Source organism: Anticarsia gemmatalis, chromosome 6 (genome assembly GCF_050436995.1).
Source record: "Anticarsia gemmatalis isolate Benzon Research Colony breed Stoneville strain chromosome 6, ilAntGemm2 primary, whole genome shotgun sequence".
Taxonomy (NCBI): domain Eukaryota; kingdom Metazoa; phylum Arthropoda; class Insecta; order Lepidoptera; family Erebidae; genus Anticarsia; species Anticarsia gemmatalis.
Window position 1 is genome coordinate 13,749,184 of NC_134750.1, and position 24,064 is coordinate 13,773,247.

Below are 24,064 nucleotides of genomic sequence, written 5' to 3' on the forward strand. Positions count from 1 at the left end.
ATAAGAACGTAATTAGTTCTTTAGTGGTAGTTCAAAATACTTTGTAATAATTTTATACCAAACTATAAAACTGTGATTAATATTGAAATAAAGACTACAATAACAGCAAAAATATTCTGTGATTTTTTGTGTAAAGAGGACTAAAAATATGAGACAAAAGTATAAATAAAAAATTTCACTGCTTTTTATTCAATTTCAGTTGAAAATCCACATAAAAATATTGTATGCGGCAGTTCGTGTTTGCAATCCACTGAAAGTATATGGGTGTGATAAATAAAATAAATTCACAATTCCAAACTTTATATTTTACAACGGAACATATCAATACATTATTTTTTACATTATATTTAGGAATTTACAATTAGGTATACATTAACCGCTTTACGGTTAAAGCTCGAAATACAGCTAACAACTTCAGCCATACAATAATACAGACCAGAAACAAAGAACTTCGACCGTTTGTAAAAAAAACTATAACCATACCTACTCGTACAAGAATTTCGTAAAAAGTATTGTGTTAAAAAATTTCAAGTCTCTATAATTTAAATGCGTATTGTGAAAGAAAACGAATAACGTTTGAGAATGCATCGGTCGTAAATTGTGATGTAATCTATTCTCTGTACGATCAGCTTATTGACTTTGTATAATCTAAGTTTTTCTTTGTACTGGTTAAATCAACTCTGATTTGTAAATCTTATTGTTCATTAACAATATTTTACTAGCCACCTTCCCGTATTAGACATATTTCAAGCTTCTACCGTAACAAATGCATAAAAATAAAGAGCCTTTTACTTTCTTAAAGGTTTTTATAAAAGATGGATGTATTACAACTGTTGGACATAGTAATTTCCTTGAGACAAGGAAACGGATAATATTTTTCACAACTTAGAAGGGTTTTCGATCATCCATCACGGAACATGCCAAATCACGTCATGAAATATTAAGGAGTGGAAAAAAATTGAGATGAAAATTATAACAAAATGAATAATACCATTTTTATGACAGACAAGAGCTTTGCAAAAATGTTATGAAGAAAAAAGTTAGGTATATAACGTAGTATACATAGGTACTGATTCATAATGAAAAAAATTAAATGTTGGTATTGCCAGCGTGCCGTACCATGCATATCATGTTGACAACTAGTGTACGTCAAATTAATAATTATTATTCAGTAGCACGATTCTGCACAGTTGATAGTCGAAAAAATCAACGTACAGGATAGTGGCTTTCAAATAGTTGTCAACTGAGACATGTGACAAAGATCCAAGTGGTTATAAATTCCAGACTCTCTCGTTGTGTGATAATTAATATTATAATGTGATTAACGTGATCAATCAATATAACCAAGACGCTTTTAATAAATAATTGCACAGCTGCACAGTAACGTTGAAAAACTGTTAATTGGCCGCAACGTCAAGCGAGGTATGTAATGCAAATCACGTTAATCTCCTTATAATATCAGTAGCGCGATTCTCTACATTCGCTACTATCGAGTATCGAGAGTTTGAAATTAAAAATGTGTTACACAATTTTTTTTCGCTGATCAGTTTTTTATACAAAATTTCTCGATAGCTGGCCAATTATAAACAATATCGATAGTCGAGAGTGGTAGAGAAACGCAATATTTTACCAAACTAATAATCAGTACTTCTTTAGGAAATTACGATTTTTCATTTTCATAATTGTATGAAAATGTAACCAATCATACAAAATTTGATTCTAAAGGCAGTAAATACTGACAGCTGATATTTTCACCTTTATTTTCCAACCGTTCGTGTAATAATTACGACCAGAACATCCGAAATTCATGAATTCGGAACCTAAAATAGACGTACTAATAATTGAACATTCAAACAGGTCTGTGTTTTCACCTGAAATCCCTGATCAACCCGTAATGTATTCATATAGACCTAATATAATATTACTTTAGTAACATTGGCCCTCCAACATTTAGGAATATTGATTTTCAAGTCAAAGGTACTTCTCCATTTGCAAAATTAATTCTACAAACTGACGTCAAATAATTTGAAGTAAATATTAATGGAACGTTTAATTTAAAATGTCAGAATTAAGTGTGACATGGACTTATAATTATGACTGTTACATTAAGTACGTACGACCAAAGGGAAATTAAAGTATGCAGGCAAACAGTAGCGCCATTCTCTACTGGTACTATCGAATATCGAGATTTTGACATTTAAAATGTACAGCAAAACTAGTTCTTACGATGACCACTAGAGGCGCTGAACAGATTTTCACAGTACAAAATTTGTCGATAGTTGATAGCAGTAGAAAGTGTGAAGCGATGGTGGCGTCTTTAATAGTATATTTATCTTTGACGATGTTTAAAACCAGGTATGCAGGATGAAAACATTCCAACGTAAAGTCCAGTCAGGTTAAACTCGTTTAGTGTACACTGGTTTTTATTGCTAAACAAACGTGCTACATAAAGTTATCTCAAACGTCATAAACAGCAGAAATAAATAAAACCTAGATAAATGAACATTACATTATTGATTCAGAACTGGCTTAAACGATATAGTTCCTCAATAAAAAACAACTTTATTTAGTGGTGTTACTGTACTATAATTCAACAAAAACTTTGTAACTAATACAATTGTGGAAAAACACAATTTTCTTAATGTTTGTTTCGAGTTCTATCAAAGTATATAACAATACAACCTCTTGCACAGATGGCATATCTTTATCAACCCTAGTGCTCAAATTGAATTAGGCACTAGGCTAGATTTGAATCTTGTTACATTCGCAAATTCACAAGTGAGTTTTACAAATATATCTGTATTTTTATATATTCAGGGGTAACTATTTCTTATGGACAAATAGTTTGCCGCAGACCACTTACAGTCAGCGTTAGGCCTTAAATGAACATTCGATTTCGGCATAACTAACAATTATTTAATATTATATCGTGTCCTATGATATGACTATCTTCGTGCAAAATTATTTACAGCAAATTCTATGATCCTAAAATATATACATTTAAACAATACAAAATGATCAGCAGTCGTTGTTTAATTAAATATTACAATTTTAATTTACAAGTCAAAGTTTTTAGGTCAACTTTTTAGAGGCAAATAGTTTGTAGCTTACTTTACGCTGCAAATTCAACTTAACTATACTTCTAAACATAAATGTTGCCATCCCTGTAGATTCATAATCCACCTACTCTTATTACAAAACCTAATTATAGGACCAATTGGAGTCAAAACAACTCCTTTGAGTATTGACTCGCGCTTATCTATAAATCTATAAAATAAGTTTTGTAATAAAACAGCTGATGAGCAACATTACATCGCAAACAGTTTGCCACAAACTATTTGCCTTAAAATCACCCTTACAGCTTACTAAACGTGACTCGAAACGTCTCAAATTGAGGGTAGGTTTTGAATAAAGCCGCTTCAACAACTTAACTTACATCGTTTAAGGTCACGCTAGGAGCACTAGGAAGGAGGCTATGAGAGCCCATAGGCAGGAGTGGGAGGTGGACGCGACGTCGTGTAGCGGCGGCCACCCATCACTCCATGGACCTCGCCCCCCGGCCTCCGGTCACATTGTCGTCACCATTTCTGTTGGGAATAAAGATAAATTATGATACTCGGAAAATGTGATTCGCGTTAGCATTTTTTTTCTCATTTAACCAGCGTGACGCACTTATGAACCATCCCCTCTTTCCGGGAGCAAACCGCAGCAATGGGTCAAAAATTAAATTTTATGAAATAGTTCATCATGTTGTGTACTAAGTCTTTATTAGTTTACCTATCAGTTTAAACGCTTGTATTAAACAGATAGAAGTTTCTGTTTGAATCAGCCAGTTTTCCAGGTTCTAAATTGTGGAAAAAAAAATTTCAATGTCTAAAACTTAGAGCATAATCTAAAAAACTAAACCCGAGAATAGAATTCAAAGGTCTTATAATACCAATTCGTATTCATTACTTGGACTACAAAGAGATTGTCTCAACCACCGACGCAATTTTAAATTTTCTCTCCATTCAGGTTTTTGTTAAAACTGAAAGTTACAAAATGTACAAAGTATTGGTGTTCAAAGCCTTTGGCCGGAGTTTTTGCTATCACTCAAGTTTGCTGTCAGGCTGCCAAACCAAGTAAAAACTTTCACTTCATCTAAGTTAAATGAACAACTTAGTTTCGTTAAACAACTAGGTATAATGTGCTCAACGGAAAATACTTAAATTTTTTATTCGTGGTTTTTTTTATGGGAAGTCTTTAAAAAAAAAAAAATAATCATTCGTTTTAAATTCTCGCGTTGTATGCTTAGGTACTATTTGATCTAAAACGAAAAGGGACGCCCTAGAAAGAAAATCACGAATCATTACAGTGATGTCTTACAAAAAATTAAATACGTAGTACTCGTAACCGGCTGTTTTGTATGAGACGATGTATGAATGTGAATGAATCAAGGGAAGCTGGTGGCGTTCGAAGCAAGTGACGTTTTTTTGTCTATGAGTGCTTTACATAGATACGTATGTATTGTACAGGAATTCACAAAAACATGCATAGTATGTCGATTGTTTGACGTTTTGGCACAGTTTAACTGGGTTCAAAGACAAACGTCTGGCAATCCAAGATAACATACAGGTTCACGGTAGTTCCCGCAGAGTATTTAAAAAAATAAAGTTCGGGATTAGATTCTTATGTCGTGTTGAACTAAAACACCACTAGATTTCCTGTAATATCGTAAAACTAAACAACAAGTTATTTATGTATTACAAAACAGTTACAACTTTAATTATTCATGATCTTTCCCAGAATTATAATTTGGCATTTAGTCTAAATCCGTCTGAAATCAGTTTTCCTCGAAATCCTGTTTCCAATTGTAAGAAAGATCAGTCAAGTTCTTTGGCACAGTTTGTTATCTCTACTTAGTATTGTAGGAAGTATTTTGCTTGTTGCTAGGAAATAATCGCTGGAAATGGCAGCTCCATCTTCGTGTTGTCAAGGTAATATAATGTTAAAGAACAAACCGGTGAAGTTCACTGTTTATAACATGAATATCATTCAAATATGAGCGTTTGAAAATTACCTCTATGGTATGTGATTTTCTTTTTAACACAAATATTTATACACAATGGATGTGGGTTTTTTTAAGATCAAAAAATATATTGTTGATTTTCCCACCGTATCGATACATACTTTTGCGGTCTTAACAGATTTGTCACATTTGATTCATTTCATCATTACTTCAAGTCAAGCTACGGGTAGGTGACAATTTGATTTAAAAAGTTACTGAAAGTAAATTTTTGCTCTACTGATGAAATCGGTATGTTTACCTAAATTCTGCATTTGGTGTTGGCTCAACACGATGTAGGGGTTGTCCAGTCCGGGGTCTTCCAGCACCCCTCGATGCAGCTGCTCCAAATGTCTCTCAGTGTCATCTGGATCAAATATAATACAGCTTAACATATGTATTTAGTCATGGGTAAAGTCCTCGAATCCCGTTGAAAGATTTTCGTTTTTCTCAAAAGGTGTGTATTTTTTTTTTCCTGAAAAAAAAATCTGAAGACCTGACTTCAACCTGAGATTTAAGGCCCGTAGAACTAACAAATATAATGTTTCAATATTTATTATAGCCTCTTAAAATAAATTATATTTAATATATATTTTTTTGTAATTATGGAATTCCATAAGCATATCATTTTCTCAACATGATGTTTAAACAGCCAATGATAAAACAAACTATAGGTGTAGGACTCTCGAAAGTTTAAGCTTCATTATTTTATAATTCATATTTTCATAGTTAATGTTAAAAAACATCTTCAAGTCTAAGCACTTTATTTCTTGCTAAAAACAATCCTTCATAATCAACTTCTTCAAGTCTCAAGATGAAAAGATTATCCGCTTAGTCATCAGTTACTTCACTTAGCGCAGAACAATTGAAAAGTGCTTACAATCGCCTAATTGTATCAACAGTCTTCATTCCTTTTACATCATTAACGCCTTTACTTCTACTAAGTGCCGTTTAATTACATTTGAATTATTTATCTTGAATAGCATGAAATATTTATTAGTTTTATTTAAATAGTTGTGAAGAATTTTGTTTGTGATATCAAAATGCAGACAATTAAATTCATGTTGAAATTTTGCAAACAATTCAAAAATCTTATTTTATATACTCCGTCAACTTACTAGAGAACCTTTGCATGTACAAATTATTTTTTTTATATTTGTGTGCAAGTCCACAATTAAGTAGCTGTAGTCAATAGGCCGTAGCAAACATCAAAAGAATAATCAAAATTAACATATGAAAGTAAAACACAGATAAATGGAGAAACTCATTTTTTTCTGAAGCTGGCTGTAAATGTAACTTACATGGTAACAGCGTAGTTGTTGGCGGCGGCGTTGTTGTTGTTGTTGTAGTGGTCGTTGTTGTTGTAGTAGTCGTTGTTGTTGTTGTAGTCGTCGTCAACACTGTTTAACAACACACATTTATTGAGCTGAATATAAGTGAACTGCTTTAAGGAAAAATATGAACTTATGTGGTGAAATATGTTGAGAATTTACTTATTATATTTTCCTTGAGATCAATTGCTAGAAAACTAGTGAATCAAATCAATCGTTAATATAATTCTACATATATCCATATAATAAATGTCAAATATTTATTTTGTAATTTTGGTTTTCATAAAATCGGTCTAACAAAATCTAATTGTCTTAAAAATATTAAAATTCCAACATACAAGAATGGTATGTTCTACTCTAGAAATACAAACTTATTTTAAGGTGTGTTATAAGGGAACATTCTTTTATCATAATGTATGTCTTACAAGGGATTAAACAGACAAGATTTACGGAAATAAAGTACTCTTGGGTGTACTTTTGATTCAGATAGACTGTGGGCCGCTTCTATTTTTCGTCTATATAACTTTTAGTATAGCTATGAAAGCAATATTACTGTGTCCACTGCTTATAACGAGTTTATAACGTGATTCAGGCATTGGCTGCAAAGAAATAAGTTTTAGAAAATGTCCACCTAGTTAAATCTGGCTACGGCGGCCAATTTCATTGAAACTGGCCAACGTTGCAGGACTTTCTTTAAGTGTCCAAGTGTGTGCACAATACAAAGGCCTACTCTTCCTTCGATCTCATAGATTGTCGGGGTGGTAGATAATTGATCCGACCAGTGTTAGATAAGACAGGGAGGCAGAGAGGTCTACAATCTCAATTTCTAACTCCGCGCGATCTCTGAAAAATCTTTTAAACCTTTTTTTGGCTCGACCCAGGATTTGTACCCGAGAATTCTGCAATCGTATACACTACCGATCGCGTCAGATAGGTAGTTAGTTTGAATACTTATCAAATGCTAGAACATAATAAGAAATTAGCGCTGAAACTTGTAACGTATATAATCAATATACTAACTATGTAAGAACAACTCAGCCTGCGCCCGTCCCAGCGTGTTCTCCACGTGACAGCGGTACGCGCCCGCGTCTTCCCTCGACATGTCCGTCACCGTCAGGCTCAGCGTGTGCCGGTAGCCGCGCGACGTCATGCCTAGACGGTGTTTTGTACCTGGTAACAAACAACATAGTTGAATAAGGAAGTTCGATAATTGAGGCATAGTCTTAGGAAAAGTAAATTGAAATGGAACAGATTTTTAATTTGTCCCAGTAGTTATATTGGCGTATTGGTAAAGTTGATACACGTTAGGCTTAGAATAATTATCATTAATAAAAATCCTATAATAAAATAATGTTGATAAATGTGAGTGGCATGTTGGTTTATCTGTGGTTTTAATATTTGTTTTGCGATTTTGGGTAATAACACCTAACAGGCACTTGAACAGCCTGAGTGCTACTTCGATAAAAAGTTGAAACAGTCGCCATGAGCGAAATCAGTCGAAAATAATCATCGACATTTAATTAAACACAAACTTTTAACATTAACATTGGATTGAAACGTAGGGAGTGAGATATAAACAGAGTCACTCGCAAAAAAATCATATCAGTGCAGGTCTGTTTATGACGATTCTACTTTTCCCAGGGTCATTGACACTACATTTTTATTTTATCATAATTAGGAACGAGAAAACCCTAAAAACTTTTTATCTTTTGTTGTAAAAATAATTGAGTACAGGGTCAAAATTATTTATGTTTTGCGGCAAAGTTGGTGACCGCAGGTTTTTAGTATTCCACTGTCGTTCGTATTTATTTTTTTTCTTTTTATCAACTACAACAACTAAGTTAATTTGTGGCTACCAATATTTTTTACGTAAAGTTTTTTTCATTTAATAAAATTGAAGTTTTTAGAAATTATTGTATTTTAGTAACATTTTGAAAAGCGTATGAAACTTCAAGGCGTATATTTCTCATTATAAATAATATTCCTAGCGCCAGGATTTTTTGGAAATTTCATATAAATATTACGTAACAATATTATCTAAACTACCACAGCTATTTAAAGAAGAAATATAAGCATCTCCGTTATATGGCCCATAAAGCGCAAATAAGTAGTACAAAAACGCAAATATTTCATAAAATAATTGTATTCAGAATAATAATTTCTAAGTGCGAAAGTTTACAAACTTGAGAGCACTCATTAGGCGATACATCAAAGAGTAATAAACTGAATCCAAATAATAATCGTAATTAAAAAGTTTTTGAGCTAAATATTCACGTTTCACGAGATTATTCAGACGTCTGGCATTGTATTCTAGGATATTATTTTACAACTATTTTATGCTATGTCTCTGTCTACTTTGGAAAGTGAGAAATATTATTTCTACATTTTTTTTTTCTGCTTCATTCCAGACATACTATTTAAAAAAATAAGTTTGTTATACGTATTTAGAAAATAGCAATAGGCTTGAACCTTAACATGGCTTTGTTTATGGTGAAACCTTACTACCTAAACCTTTGGGTATAACAAGTGTAGGTTTTTTTTTAAATTCCGTAGTTAAAACTAGGTGGCTTTATAGCAAATTTTATCAAAATACTATTAATAAAAGCGTTTAAAGTCATGTATACGTAATGTGTCATTTATTTTAAACAAAATTTTCTTGTCATTGAACTCACCATCCATTTTAAAGCGTATAATCATTTTAGATGTATTTTTTCAACTCAAATCCGTAATTTTGCCTTGAAACAGACGTACATTTAGACTTCAGTCAGCTAGTATTTCCAGCAACATTTTCTCAGCACAAAAACGTCATTTATAAGATGGAATGTCTATGTCTCGGCTTTGAAGTCCTAAGTAAGGGTAATTGAATGTTCCTTTGTCTTCAAATAGGTCAACCTTTATGACTTTGTACACTTGCTTTATTTTCAAAATGTTTCTTGTATTTTATATTAGTGTTAGTCTTTTGTCATTTGCCTTTTTGAGTCGTTTGATTAGTATTTTTTGTTAAAGTAATAAGTAAGGTACTGTTTTTTCCCTTCTAGCCATATGTAGGTAGGTACATACGATCAGGTCTCTTTTGGCTTTCTTAGGTGTTTCTAAACACCTGTTCAGCGATTAGCTGTCTTAATAGTAATTATAATGACTAATTAATATTTTGATCGATAATAACATGAATTAAAAGATGCTAGAATTTGTAATTGAAGAAATGTATAGACTCTGCCTTAACACAAAACAACATTTTTTGCGTACCTATTTAGTATTTTAAGTACTAAGCAGATTTTTAGATAGAATGTGATATCATAATTCATAATGCACAAGATAGAGCAAGTAATCTGCATACAAAAATAATAACATTTCGAATTTTCCATTCATCTTCATAAATACTACCATACACAAAGGACTTTTCAAAATATTCCATACATCTTCGTAAATTTCCAAAATCTCAAACAGACATCTAATTAATGTAATGGTTCACAAATATCTTGCTTTGATTGAGAGCAAGTTAATTTGCAAGGCGGCTCTCCCGCAGTTTGGTAAAAGTACGAGCAATTTAATTGGGTTTTTCTGCCCTGGGTTCTCTATTATTGGCCATAAATGTAACCGTTGTGGAGCTAATTAAATGTTCATAGAAACATTCTGTGTTATATTGCAATGAGGAAGGAATCTTAGCTTTAGGTTTGATGTTTTCATTTTGATTAATTCATCTTTACCTACTGCATAGAAAAACATACTTATAAAAAATATTTTTTTGACGAAAAATATTTCATGTGATGAACATATTATTTCTTTTTTCAATCAAGACTTTGAGCAATTCGACAAACTGCTTAAAAAATTAAAGGCCGATGTTATAGTTTTTCAGTCCCGATAGCCAAATAGTCAGCCTGCGACCACGGCTAGTGTAACCAGCGCTGAAACACCAGGCATACTAAACTAATGTATTATGTGTGATAATATAAGCCTCCGAAACATAAATTTGGAACAAAATTTTTAACGCAAATTAAAATTAAACGACACTTCAGTATTCAGTCACAATTATTTCATACATTTCTACCTTAACAACCTACAATAAAACCTGTCTGAAACATTAAAACAAAGCTTAAAACATTAATATATACGAATGAGACCACGAACTAATTGTAAACATCCTTCCTTTCAAACTTCTGTGATTACCACATTAACACCGTATACAAAAGAATTAAATTAAAAGTATACAAGTTTGTTATTGTTTTTATTATTCAGCTTTTGTTATGAAGGTATACTTATTTTTCATTGTAGGGTAGTGAAAAGTTAGAATGCTAGTTTCCTTTGATAGTATTTACTTCTATTGCACCAGATGTCCTAGGTTGTGTTCCTAGACAGTTTTTTACAACCATCAAGTCTGACGTTATGGATAGACGTTTTAAAAATACTCTTACATTTCGCGGTTCATGTTGCTGGTCACGTGACTTATGGCCTTGGTCTTTGCGATAGTTCGAACTCGGAGAAACTATTGATAAAATTGTAGAGAAATCAGAATCACTTTCTCCGAACTTGAGGTCTTAAGGTATCAAATTCTCAACCCCGTGTTTAGCTGTTTCATACGTTTCCTCTTAGACCAACGAGGCAGCTTAAAATTGAAAATAAAAATAACACAGTAATATAATTTTAAGAAACATAAACACGAGGAAACCATAAAAGGTGGTTGAAGCTAAGCTTTTTAACGAGTCTTACATCATTAATATGTGAGAGTAAATTTTAATACAACTTCCAGTGAAACGCTTAACATATAATATTATTATTAAAATAAATTACATAATACCTGATATTATAATAATGATAAATCAAAGTTAATTTATATAAATAAATTAACTCAAACAAACAACAATAATGTTGTATCAAATACCACAAATGGTTTAGTGTTTCGAAGTTATTTTAAAATTAGTAGGTATGTATTTTATTCTTGATTGTTATAATTTGGTTTGTTTTTGTTTTAAAATGAAAATATAGCTTCAATTTCTAACACTGATAACTAAATATTACTGTATGGTGTACGTGTAAAATCTCTTAATATAGAACTGAAAACATTGTACCTAATTGCATTTGTTTTTAGCATAAATGCGATTAGGTACTTAAATTGAAGATTGTCCATTTTAAATAATAGTTGTTACTTATTGGCCGCATTTACACATACACCGTATAGCGCATCAAACAACAATCGCGCGTGAAAGAGCGCGTGTGCAAGGGGAAGGGAAAGTGCTCATTCACGTTGACTCGCGGGCGCGGTGGCGGGCGCGGTCGCGAAATATCAAACATAATAATATGGCGATGTACCGAAGTGTTCACGTACAAACCGTTCGCGCGGTCTAAGTCGCGGGCGAGCTAGCGGCGTCGCGCGCGGCCCGCGCGGCGCGCTCGCGCCAATATCAAACAAGTGAAGATGTTCGTGTGTGTTCACGTCGAACTAGCGGTGGCGGGCGCGATCCAAAGTAAGATCAACCAGTTTGAGCCAGTTTGAGCCAAACGCCCGCCTGGCGGCCAACGTGAACACAAATCGCCACGTCCCCGCGCTCGCGACCGCCACCGCGCCCGCGAGTTCCAACGTGAACAAGCACAAAGACCACGCACCGCGCTCATCTGACTAGCCTGTAAAGAAAATCGCGAGCAAAGAGCGCGCTGCTTTCTCGCGCGTAATCCGCTAATCATTCAAAAATCATCGATCTATATTCCTACAATTTGTCTCTAAGATAGTATTAATCTTTAGGAAATACTGTCGGGACAGACGAAGTTGCTAAAGACATCTAATAATATCAAATATCTTACCATTAATTATCCTCTGCTCCCCATTCAAGGTCCAATACACTTGCGGCACTGGATACGCTTCAGCAGTACACTGTAGGCTGATGGAGCCGCCAGAAGGCGCTCTGATCGCCACCCGACCAGCCCATACTGATGGTGAAACTGTGAGGAGTAGAAAACATGTTAAAGGTAACCAAATTAACATTATTTTTATGAATATATAGTGTTGGTATGGCCTACGTGTGTGACTTTGAAAGACAAAACCACTAACTATCGTTGTTGCAAATGGGTCGTCACTGCATGCAAATATTTTTGTGATTATCAGTATTATTAAATTTTGTCGGAGTAAGAATCAAATTCATATTTATTTTGATTGTATTTGAACTCATGAAATCAAGTGACTATAATCGAGACGCAACGAATACCAAAATAAATGTAGTTTAGGGTAAAATTTGACACTAATATTGTCGTTACAAACACTCAGTAGCTTGCAAAGAAGGGAGAGCCATATAAATGAACTTTATTGGCCAAATATTTCTCATACACGGCCGCTCATTTTAAATTAATCTATGTTTAGATTGACCTGAAATTCACTCAAAAACGTCAAAAATTTAAACAGACTCGGACGAGACAGACAGCTACCAGTTTATAAATAATTTCAATCAGACACAAAGCGGGAAAGTAATTTACAGTATCAGTTTTCAGAAATCCGAGATAGCTTCGAACTAATTTTAGATTCCATAGAATTGTGTCTTCCGCGAATAGAGTACAATTGTGACTCGTGTTCTCTCATATTAGTTGAATGACGTCACTACTTCAGGTGTGAATTAAGTCTTGAAGTTTACTACTATCTTGGATTTTTTGGAACACTATATAGAGTAGGATCTTTCTCAAGATAGATGACGTCTGTAAAGTTTGCTGGAAAGACTTGGATAATATTGAATTAAAATTTATCCCCGCGAAATAAAAAATGTTAAAGTTTGTCCGTCTGTAATGTTGTCATGGGCAGGTAGAAGAAATTTGTATAGGAGATAGAGGTAAATCTCACAGTCAATTAAAACAAACACACAAGTGTCTGAAAAAACCGATGAAATTTTTACTCTCAGCTCAACTAGTAATACTACTAAAATACTTGTTGTCCAATAAAAAAAGGAAAATTTCTATACTTTTTCAAAACAAATAACCATCTTGTAATACAATCTGACAGGTAAAACAGTAAATTATGTCATAAAGGTTTCAAAATAAAGATTCTACGCTCTAAAATAAAATTTTAGGCTTTAATATCTCCCTAGAACTTAATAGCCACAAAATTGTGAGCGTAACTTTTTTAGCACATTTTCATCAAATTTACGGAGTTTCAAAGAAACGTAAGAAAAGGCACAATTTACTTAAGTACAGTCAAACTTTTTTAGACAAATAGCACAAAACACTATCGTATTGTAGTGAACTTGGAGGAAGTTTAAACAGTAGCAGAAGAACGTAGACTAAAAAGTACATTTCGATAACCGGCTATCAACAGATTTTATGTAAAAATCTGATGCGCGCCCTCAATCGCCTTCACCCTGGGTGCCACGAGTATTAATTTTAAGTACTTTTAATTGTTTTGATACTTGTTGGTACCGACTGTAGAAAATCGAGCTATAAGACAACAGTTGGCAATTTTGCTCGAAATACAATATTCGGTCTACAAAAATATACGAGATAGATTCTCCTAATCTTGTTTATGTTGCCCTACTTCTATAACAAGTACTTATAGAAAACACAAGTCTACAGGAAAATAAACAAAGTATCACAACTAAAAATGTTCCCAATTTTTCACTACAACAAAAAGCTCATCAAAAAACAAAACAATCCGTCACTGAGTGGCGTCACGTTACAGCCTCGAAACTCCCTAATTATGGTTATTATGAACGAGGCAATTTGTCTAAGAGTTTCTCACATATCACATTAATCTGGATCCGCTTGCTGACTGAAGGAGGGACGCCGTTGGTGGCGATGCACAGGTAGGCGCCCGAGAGCACGCGCTCCACGTTCGTTAGGTTCAACCAGGGGCCGCTCCATTTTGAAACTGTAGGAAAAAAATACTGTTATTATGCACTGCAGGCTTTTCAGGTTCTTAAATCTATTAATTGGGTGTTTTACGTTTACTAGGGATAGAACAGATGATGTTTTTGTAACTTATTCAGAAGAGGGTGCGATTTGAATTTGTTTGTTATGTAAGTTTTATCTCATCGCAAAAAAGGTGTAGTAAATAACTGTGTTAAGGTTATGTTATTGTATATTAAACTTAGTTAATGCTGTAAATTAATTCTTAGTGAGAATAGAAAAGATAATGTATTTCTTGAAGCAAATAATGTCTGACACAAAAGTAACGTTGTAAGTAATGTATTAAAGTTGCGACAGTTTATAAACAGTCGATATTTTAAACGCAAAGCTACCTTTCAATAAAAATACTCAAAAAATCACAACATAAATCAGCATTATTTACACAGGAATATTCGACAGTACGTGACGTAATCCAACAGCTACCTTTATCAAATCACCTGAAAACGGTCGATACAAACTCTAATGATTTGCAAACAAAGAGAAAACGTCCCCATTATCTACACACTCTACAAAATAACGTGGACTTTTTACGCGTCTTTTTGCACGTTCTAACGAGGGATGTGATCCGCTATCATCCCTTAATACCACCCTTACGAACACCCTACTATTTAATCGTTGATCTTCTGATACTATTGTCTATCATTTCCCAACAGTAAGTCCCTCTAGAAGATTATTTAGATACCCGTATTAATGAAGTGTCGCTTGATATATTTTTCTTCTCTTTTATATTTCTCTCCATTGTAATATGATCCGCTCCCTTTATGTAAATTGTATCGAGTCACGCACTTTTTGCTGTGTATTTTGGTCTCAAAGGACTCTGTTTGCGGTTCCGACAAAACAATTATTTGCCGACCGAATTCATGAATTCTAATACCCCGTACTTATTAATACTTAACACAGGGAAGCCGCAAGAAATAGAGGCGAATTCTCATCGAGAAAACAATGAACCAAGAATTTATTTAGAACTTAGCGAAGTCGCCGTCACCCAAGGCCCGGTGATACTCGGCACAATTTTATAACAAGTCCGTTTGAGTACACAATGCAAATAAGAGAGCTTACATTCAATTTATAGCCGCAGGCGCCAAAGTTTTCCTTTGTATAGCAGTTAGTTCTGGTGGTGACTGGTTGTGTGCATACTGTGACAGTTTTTGCACACTGTCGCTTTATAATGTTTGCGGACCTCTGTGCGGTAGTGTGAATAACAGATAAAGGTTATATCTGCTTCGAACTTTATATAAAACAATTGTTTGTTCGCTCGTTGTTTGAACGAATTAAGAGGATCTGCAAATTTTGCCTTTACTGCGCTGTTTATTCGATGCGATGCTCGTTCGTGTTTGTCGAGTGTCTGAAATCAGCTACACTGAGTCGTTTCTCGAACATTAGCACTCACTAATTATTTTTACGGTCAACAGTTGTTTCTGATGACACGACGGGACATAACGACGTTGTAATTGAAATACGAAACTGAGGAACAACTAAACTTCTTGTTGGTTTATTTTGCTTCAGAATGAACGTCGAAAATTTTAAATTGAAACTTTTAAAATAGAATTTTGCTTGAACTGTCGCTAGAATGAATAAAACTTGGGGCTTGGGGAAAATACGGTGGCTTTATTACAGCATTTCTATTAACATATTTTCTTTTGAAACGTTATGAAGCGTGTAAACGTGAAAGTTTCCATTATGGAGGTTCTTTGGTGAGGTAAATGATGTGATGATTTCAACGAATATATTTACGAGTTAACTTGATCACACATTATTAAATGTATGCCATCAAAAACATCCTGTAAAAAACCTCAAGTCTCGCAGCGTAAAAAGTGGTGAGATCTATGTAATACCAAGTCGATTAATCTGTTTAGTCTCTACTGAAAGGACCTTCTGTCTTAAGTTATTACATAAGTTATTATAATGCCAATATTAAAAATATTTCACGTTTAAAACAAATAAATCGACCTGGCCATCGCATGATTTGATTATTAGTATGTACCACACTGCACAGCACGACGGGCCAGCAACCGAAATCCTCACTAGGGTCCTTCCGAATATAATGATTGAGATGAGTATCTTAAAGAAATTAATGCTCCTGAAATTTTAATGGCGAATTTGTGTTTTCATGCGATGACCAAGTCGATTTATTTGTTTTAAACGTGAAATATTTTTAATATTGGCATTATAATAACTTATGTAATAACTTAAGACAGAAGGTCCTTTCAGTAGAGACTAAACAGATTAATCGACTTGGTATTACATAGATCTCACCACTTTTTACGCTGCGAGACTTGAGGTTTTTTACAGGATGTTTTTGATGGCATCTCACTTCTTTTTGTAAAGCGAACTTAAGTCCAATTTGTATGGAAAGACGGTGTTTTTTTTCATAATTCAACATATTTTCCTATTGAAATGTTGTTCAGTTTTATGGGCTAAACACCTTTAAGTTATGCCTCATACAGTAGGTACCTATGTACACCTATTATTTTCTATTATACTACAGTAATAATTAATTCATTAACTGCAAATGTAACCTTGTAATCCTATATAAATGTATAAGATTACAAAGTTATTCTTGCAGTTAATGTATTTAGAAAACTGGACTGAAATTAGAAAATATTGAAATTTTCCCATGATTAAAATACTAAATTCTATTTGTATTCTAAATTTGAAGCTTCTAAGTCTGCTAGAAATGCCTTAGACTTTTGATGATCGGTGAGTCAGTGAGTCAGTGAATCAGTGAGTGACAAAATTCAAAACTTTAACAAGTTGTCATTCTTAAAGTACTGGTTCAAATTGACTGAAATTTTCAATATACCGTGTTCATACAATGACTGATAAGTCGCTAAAAATTCAGGCTTCTTGTTTTATCCACAACGAAATTATAGGGGGTCGAAAATGGCCTGAATTGCTTCGAGAAAAGATGGTACGGCCGTGCCGCTTTTTTTTGCTCGACTTGCGGGGGCACTGCCGTGCCCCCAGATATACCGTGTTCATACAATGACTGATAAGTCGCTAAAAATTCAGGCTTCTTGTTTTATCCACAACGAAATTATAGGGGGTCGAAAATGGCCTGAATTGCTTCGAGAAAAGATGGTACGGCCGTGCCGCTTTTTTTTGCTCGACTTGCGGGGGCACTGCCGTGCCCCCAGATACTTTTCGCTTCAACAGGAAAGTCGATATATTAAATGAGTGAATGTCACTGAGCAGCTGTCGACAATTTTCGTTAAGTAAAAATATCACCGGTGTATATTTAAAGCTGGAAACAGATTTTTAAACAGAAGTATGATATTTCTTTTTATGGCGAGCCACGGGACGATAGTAGTCATCTCTTTATGAAATCCATCATTCGTTAAGCACCGCGTCCGATTCTTGCCTCAAAAAGTTTGGTATGACTAAAGCATAAGTACATGTAAACATGTATTTGCCGTGAGACCGCTTTAAGGTAATATACATACCTAATCACGCTCTCAAACAATTGGTACACGGTTTACTATACAATAAAATAAATAAATATTTACCTAAAGTCTGGTTATCAATCTTGAAATGTCTGGAGTCCTCTCTCCTCCACGCTATATTTGGAGGTGGAGTGCCTGAAGCCACACACCGAAGAGCTGCGTCCTCTCCCTCTTTGACTAACACCTCACTGCTGCTGGCTTCATCATCAATGTCTGGTGGAACTGTGCAAAAAATAAATACATTTAGTGGTTGTGAATTGTCTTCTTACCACATAACAATGCGATTCTATGGGGGAACACTGACTTTCACCAAATGAAGGAGGGGTTAGGCTAGTTAAAGCTAAGATCTATAAAATCCGTTCCCCGCACCAAACACAACTCTCAATAGACATCCAATTCCGAAAAAAATGGTTGGTTTTGTGTTTTTCTTATTTGAACTGTGAGATAGAAACGGGTTACTTATTTATTTGCATTAATTTATTTACCAGATATGTAAATGACACTAATTGCTGAAAGTTTTTCTGCCACAAATTAACAATTTACGACTACCCCAAATGGAGACTAAATTAATAACCGTCAGCAATATCAGACAATCCAGTGTTTTTGTCGATTGGCAAAATACAAAATATCTCATTGAGAGTTTACAAATTATGTTTTGCTGATAATCCTCGGATTAATATTAATACTCGATCATATCTCGCAATTTATCAATAATCATTTTGTCTAAGTTGAATCAGATTTATACATTACTAACTGTATTACGTTATCTTTGCTTCTATAATATAGTAGGTATAAAGCAAATGAATTCATTAATATTTGACCGCCTCCGTGGCGCAGTGGTTTAGGTCGCCACGCCGCTATCATTGCGTCGGGAGACCGTGGGTTCGACTTCCACGGGTCTGGTTGTACTTTGTGTCCGTTGTTTGTATGATTGTAAGAGTCCCCGCGACACAATAGTAATTCTAAGTGCAGGAGTAGTCTTTAAAAAAAAAAGACTACTGAGTACGCATCCTTTCCCAGAATCTCATGAAGAGTAAGTTTAAAACCTTGATTTCACTAAACTACAAAATGTTTGGTGTTTGTACTTCTCTAATTTCTGGACTTAATCCGACTGCAAGCATCACGCTGTGACCTAGCTAAGTGGAACATTTGCCACAGGCACCAATCAAATTGTGAGGTACAACTAGTTTCGTAGATGATTGAAGGAGCTAGCAACTAAAGCTTTTAAATATTTAAGGAACCGTATTAGGTAAAATACATTTTGGCTCAGATAGAATTACTCAGACTTCAAATTAAATGTTTCAGGAATTATTAAGCCCTTTACTGTATTAAGTTAAACTAGAATTGGGATTAGTTTACATAGGAACAATTATTTGTAATATAATATTTTATTATGAAAATAGTCTCGGATTTGTCTGCTGCTAGCGGTTTGCACATATATGTATGCACGTACCTTCATACATACCGCTATGTTGTAGTTATAGTTTTTGTCCATTTAAAACAACAGTATATTTTTAACATTTATAACTTTGTAAAAGTTGCCACGGTTTTACCTTTAGAATCTTACTAAATAATTTACTAATTTTATACTACCACTATCATAATAAATGAGTAAGTACAGTAAATAAGTACATAGTTACAATTTTTTGGCCATTCGAGATGTAAACCGAATGACAAAGGCTATGTAGAAACTTAAAATTACTTAGTTACGATAGTCGAGAAGACGCGATTACATTTCATTCAGAAGTGCGTATTACATAACTTTGATATTCTGATACTTATTGTAAAATTAAATCGTGAATACTTTACAAGTAGCTTGATATTCTAATAGTAAAAGTGAATTTACTCAAATATATTCAATAGTTGAACTTTTGATGAATCATATGAGCCTACTGTACTTAAGTTAACTACTACTGTCCTTAACTTTATAACACAGTTGATTGGTCAAAAGAAATTCAATGCATCATACATAAGTATTACTTTGACAAAGGTTATGGAATTGTGAATAATATTAAAAACTTATACTGCTTTTTGTTATTCATAACAGGAATAGTAATGTTTCTAACATGACGTTACCTTAACGCTAACTGAACCATTGACGTTCATATAAGAACTGTAGTGCGATTCTCCACAGTCGATTCTAAAGAATGTCGAGAATTAGGCATTTCAAATATACTGCAGAAATTGTATGTTGATTTCATTTTCATCCAAAATTTCCTTATAGCTAGCCGGTTGTCGGTAGTCAATAGTAGAAAATCGTGCTACTGGTTTCTCAGAAAACTGTATCCATACTCAGGCGATAGGATGCATAAACGAATTACAAAATTCTATTAATAATATGTGTATTTTATTAAATATTTCTGCAATTCTATTTAGAATGTAATACATAAGACGCAGCATATAACACCTTAGACTTAAAAACATATGATAAATTTCATAGAGAAAAAAACATTGTCAGTCATTCTCAAAGATACAGATAATGTGGATCCCACACTTAACCAGCATAACAATTACAGTAAAGAGTTAGCAAAGAACTTACACGAATAAATATTTTTTAAAATGATGTCTTACCAACAACTTGCAACTGATGCGTCTGACTCATCATGGGCTCAGTATTAACTTGACACATGTACCGGCCGCCATCAGAAGGGCCTATCTCCTTGAGTCCCAGGGTCCAGGCGCCGTCTCCGTGGCTGACACTCACGCGGTGGTTCTTTGTGATCACGTGGCCGGCTATTGTGAGGATGGTTTGAGTGTCCACTCGAAGCCACGCCACCTGGGTAAATAATGTAAAATCAAAATCAAAATCAAATCATTTATTCATATAGTTCAAATGTTAACACTTATGATAGTCAATGATACAGAGAGTGAATTTACCGCCAGTTCGGAAGGTAGGGCCAATGAGACGAGCTGGCAAGAAACTCCAGGCCACTCTTTCTAATAAATGCCTTTTAGTATTGACTAGCTGACCCGCGCAACTTTGCTTGCGTCACATAAGAGAGAATGGGTCATAATTGTATCATTTTTCGTTGCTACTCCGCTCCTAATGGCTGTAGCGTGATGTTATATAACCTATCCTTCCTTCCTCGATAAATGGGCTATCTAACAGTGAAAGAATTTTTCAAATCGAATCAGTAGTTCCTGAGATTAGCGCGTTCAAACAAACAAACAAACTCTTCAGCTTTATAATATTGGTATAGATTATATTTGTTTGTTTGTTTGAACGCGCTAATCTCAGGATTTACTGATTCGATTTGAAAAATTCTTTCACTGTTAGATAGCCCATTTATCGAGGAAGGCTATAGGCTATATATCATCACGCTACGACCAATACGAGCAGAGTAGCAATAAAAAATGTTACAAAAACGGGGAAAGTTATGACTCATTCTCTCTTATGTGACGCAAGCGAAGTTGCGCGGGTCAGCTAGTAGTATAGAAAATTTACGTTGTTTTAGTTACGTTGTAACGCGCTCGGTGTCAATAAAATACTGTCTATAATTTCCGTTGATTGAATGATTTAAAGTTCGGATATCATAAGTCAAATTCTATTCTCGTTACTTAACCGTTCAAAGTACGAATTTGGTCTACTGTAAGGTACTAAACTGGGATATAAGATATTCAGGTACACATCTGGACTTTAATAATACAGAGTAATTCGCGAACAATTGTATGGATTATAATGTTTGTTAAGCGTTCCTTTATCACTTTTACTGTTCCACCATAACATTATGATTGTAAATTGTCCCTAAATAATTGAACAAACTGGGTACTGTCACTGCTTAGCCAGTCAGCTGACGACTACGGCCAGGGTAATTTGCAACGAAACGTCAAGTATACCAACATAATGTTCTTAACATAAAACCAATATTTAGTTGACATAATAATAATTAATTGCAGCAACGATAAAATTTCGGTAAATTATAAATTATCATCGCGTTGTTTTATCAATTTTACAAACAAATACGAAATTCAATATAAATTATAATATTTTATGGTTTTAGTGCATGTCAATGTAATACTGAGAAATAGCTTTAATCCCGCTAATTAGTCGGTAATTAGCTATTAAAATGTCCTATATTATCCATTTATTATATAAATAATGGTCTAGTCGTGTTTGCCAAAGCGCTACTAACATTTTAATCGGTTTTAGCATTAAATTCGTGTTATTACAGTTTATTATAAATTTGTATTTATATTTACGAAATATATTGGGAAGATACATTTCTATCAGCATCATAATTATGTAAATATTGTAACAACTACAATAAGAAGCTATTGTTTCCATGTTTCCTATGTTGGAATGAGACTGCGAGTATAGATCACAAGGTTTCGAATTTGATTGACAGTTCAGGCAAAGTGCTATTAAAAATTACCAAATTTTTGTTCTTTCATTCTCGATGGTTACGTGCATGGATAGTCTTCAAAGCACTCGCTCACTATTACACTAGGCTAACATTGTGAGTGACTAATAGTACGTGTATTTTAATACACCTCAGATTCTCCCTCCTTGAATACAAGCGTCAAGTGATAACATAAAAAGTGAACAAAAGAAGACATTTCTGTCAAAAAACCAACACAAAGAGCCGTAAGAAACATTTTAACGCAAAACATTAAACAAATTGATCAAGTTAGAACTGTCAAAAGTCGTAACGCCAAAGTTTCCCTTTTCCCTGAAAAAAGTATCTGAAAATAAAAGAAAAACTCATTCGCGGCAAGGGAAAATTGAAAACGAACGAGGTCCGTAAAAATCTTGCGACAGTAATTAAATATAAATAGAATTAGTTGATGAAGAAAATTCAACTGTGAAAGTTGAGTAAAGAAATATGATTTAATTTAGCATTAGAATCAAATCAAATCAATGAGGTCGAAAAACAGCTTATGTTTGTCAAAGTCACTGTGCACCAATCTTACTTGATGCAACTACAGTCATGTTTCATGATACCCTTCGGTAAGACTGGTTGTCAGACTTTCAAGCTTCTGACTACTGTTAACGACTGTCAAAGATCTTTTGAAAATAACAGCCTTTACCCACAATTTAACGTGCCTTCCGAAACGAGGAACTCGATATGTATAAGTTGGTCACCTATCCACAGAACCACCTCGGGAAAAGGTAGTTTAACCTTAGAGGTCGATCCGCGCGGCTGTAACTGTTGTAAACTAAGCCACGAACTCCCCCGACTCGCGTCGCAGACTACAAAAAATATTGAAATCCAAAACTAACAAATACCCAGAAGCACTTTGTCCTACCTAACAAAATTCGGAGTTCTAGATCGCCACATGTATTCAGACCAACGCTAAAGTTGAAACTAAAGAATCCAGTAATTACTGAACTAAGTTACAAAGTTAGTAAAGAACGAACGTTAATAAGTTTTAATATTTTCGATTTATGACCTGTTGTAAACTTTCTGATAGGTATTCCATTAAAACTTGGACTTTTAAATTTAGTCTTTGTAACATTTAACTTTAGCAAATAATCAATCGTAATATTTGAACAGTGTGTGTACGATCACGAGCAAAAAAACGTATCATAATTTTTTGTATGAAAACTACAATACAAGTTTTCGTGTGTTATATGATTTCGTGTGTTGTATTGTTACATGATTTCGTGGTCACTCAACTTCGATTATTTTGTTGCTTGGTAACGAATATTTTTTCTCTTGTACATAAATTGCGCATAGGTCTCCCCCCCATTAGAGGTGCACATTTCTCCGAAGTGTGCGAAGCGCGAAGTGAGCGCGTTGCTTAGGCGTTGTGTGTTGATGCGTGTGTACGACGCATACGCTTGCATTCTCCATACACGTCAAAGGGCAGCAAGGCAAGCAAGTAGGGAAAACTTTAATAAACATTTTTTTTGAATACGTATTCTACCACTATAAATCACTTGGAGTAGAGTCCAAACAAAAAACCTATCCGCTTAAAACTCAGGTTTCGCCAAAAAAATACAGCACGTATTTCTCAAATATTTTCACCATCCAAAAATCCTTTTTGATTTATTCCACTAAAGTTTAGCGGCAAAATTTCTAGTAAGTGTCCTTCATACGAGTGAGTTTGTATTTTTCAATTTTGTTGGCGGCTGACCTCATCGCGTAAGAAGATTAACGCAGCCACCGCGGCATATTTATTTTACGTACACTTTTATTTGTTTCCGGCTGTACATGCAATATTCAAACAATTACTGCACTTTATTGCACTACTGTTTTATTCTCTGAATAAAATATGACTTCAGATTTTTTTACTGAATCCATACCAATGTCGATGTTCTTAGAGTTTATTGTAATATCAAAATAGCACTATAGATTAACGTAAAAAATACCACAATCATTGTTAACTTAACGTTAGCTGACTAACTGATAGAAATTGCAACAACA

General features: G+C 34.1%; 1 protein-coding gene across 1 annotated transcript in view; it reads right to left on the bottom strand.

The window, feature by feature from the left end:
* Nucleotides 1-289: 289 nt before the first annotated feature.
* LOC142973800 (protein amalgam-like) overlaps nucleotides 290-24,064 on the bottom strand; it is an 81,151-nt gene continuing 57,376 nt past the window's right edge. Inside the window, exons 3-10 of the mRNA XM_076115820.1 lie at nucleotides 20,268-20,472; nucleotides 17,760-17,918; nucleotides 14,087-14,215; nucleotides 12,172-12,309; nucleotides 7,396-7,545; nucleotides 6,346-6,444; nucleotides 5,307-5,411; nucleotides 290-3,587 (exon numbers count right to left, since the gene is read on the bottom strand). Of these exons, the coding sequence (XP_075971935.1) occupies nucleotides 3,568-3,587; nucleotides 5,307-5,411; nucleotides 6,346-6,444; nucleotides 7,396-7,545; nucleotides 12,172-12,309; nucleotides 14,087-14,215; nucleotides 17,760-17,918; nucleotides 20,268-20,472 (1,005 nt within the window). The 3' untranslated portion in view covers nucleotides 290-3,567. The remainder of the gene's footprint in view (nucleotides 3,588-5,306; nucleotides 5,412-6,345; nucleotides 6,445-7,395; nucleotides 7,546-12,171; nucleotides 12,310-14,086; nucleotides 14,216-17,759; nucleotides 17,919-20,267; nucleotides 20,473-24,064) is intronic.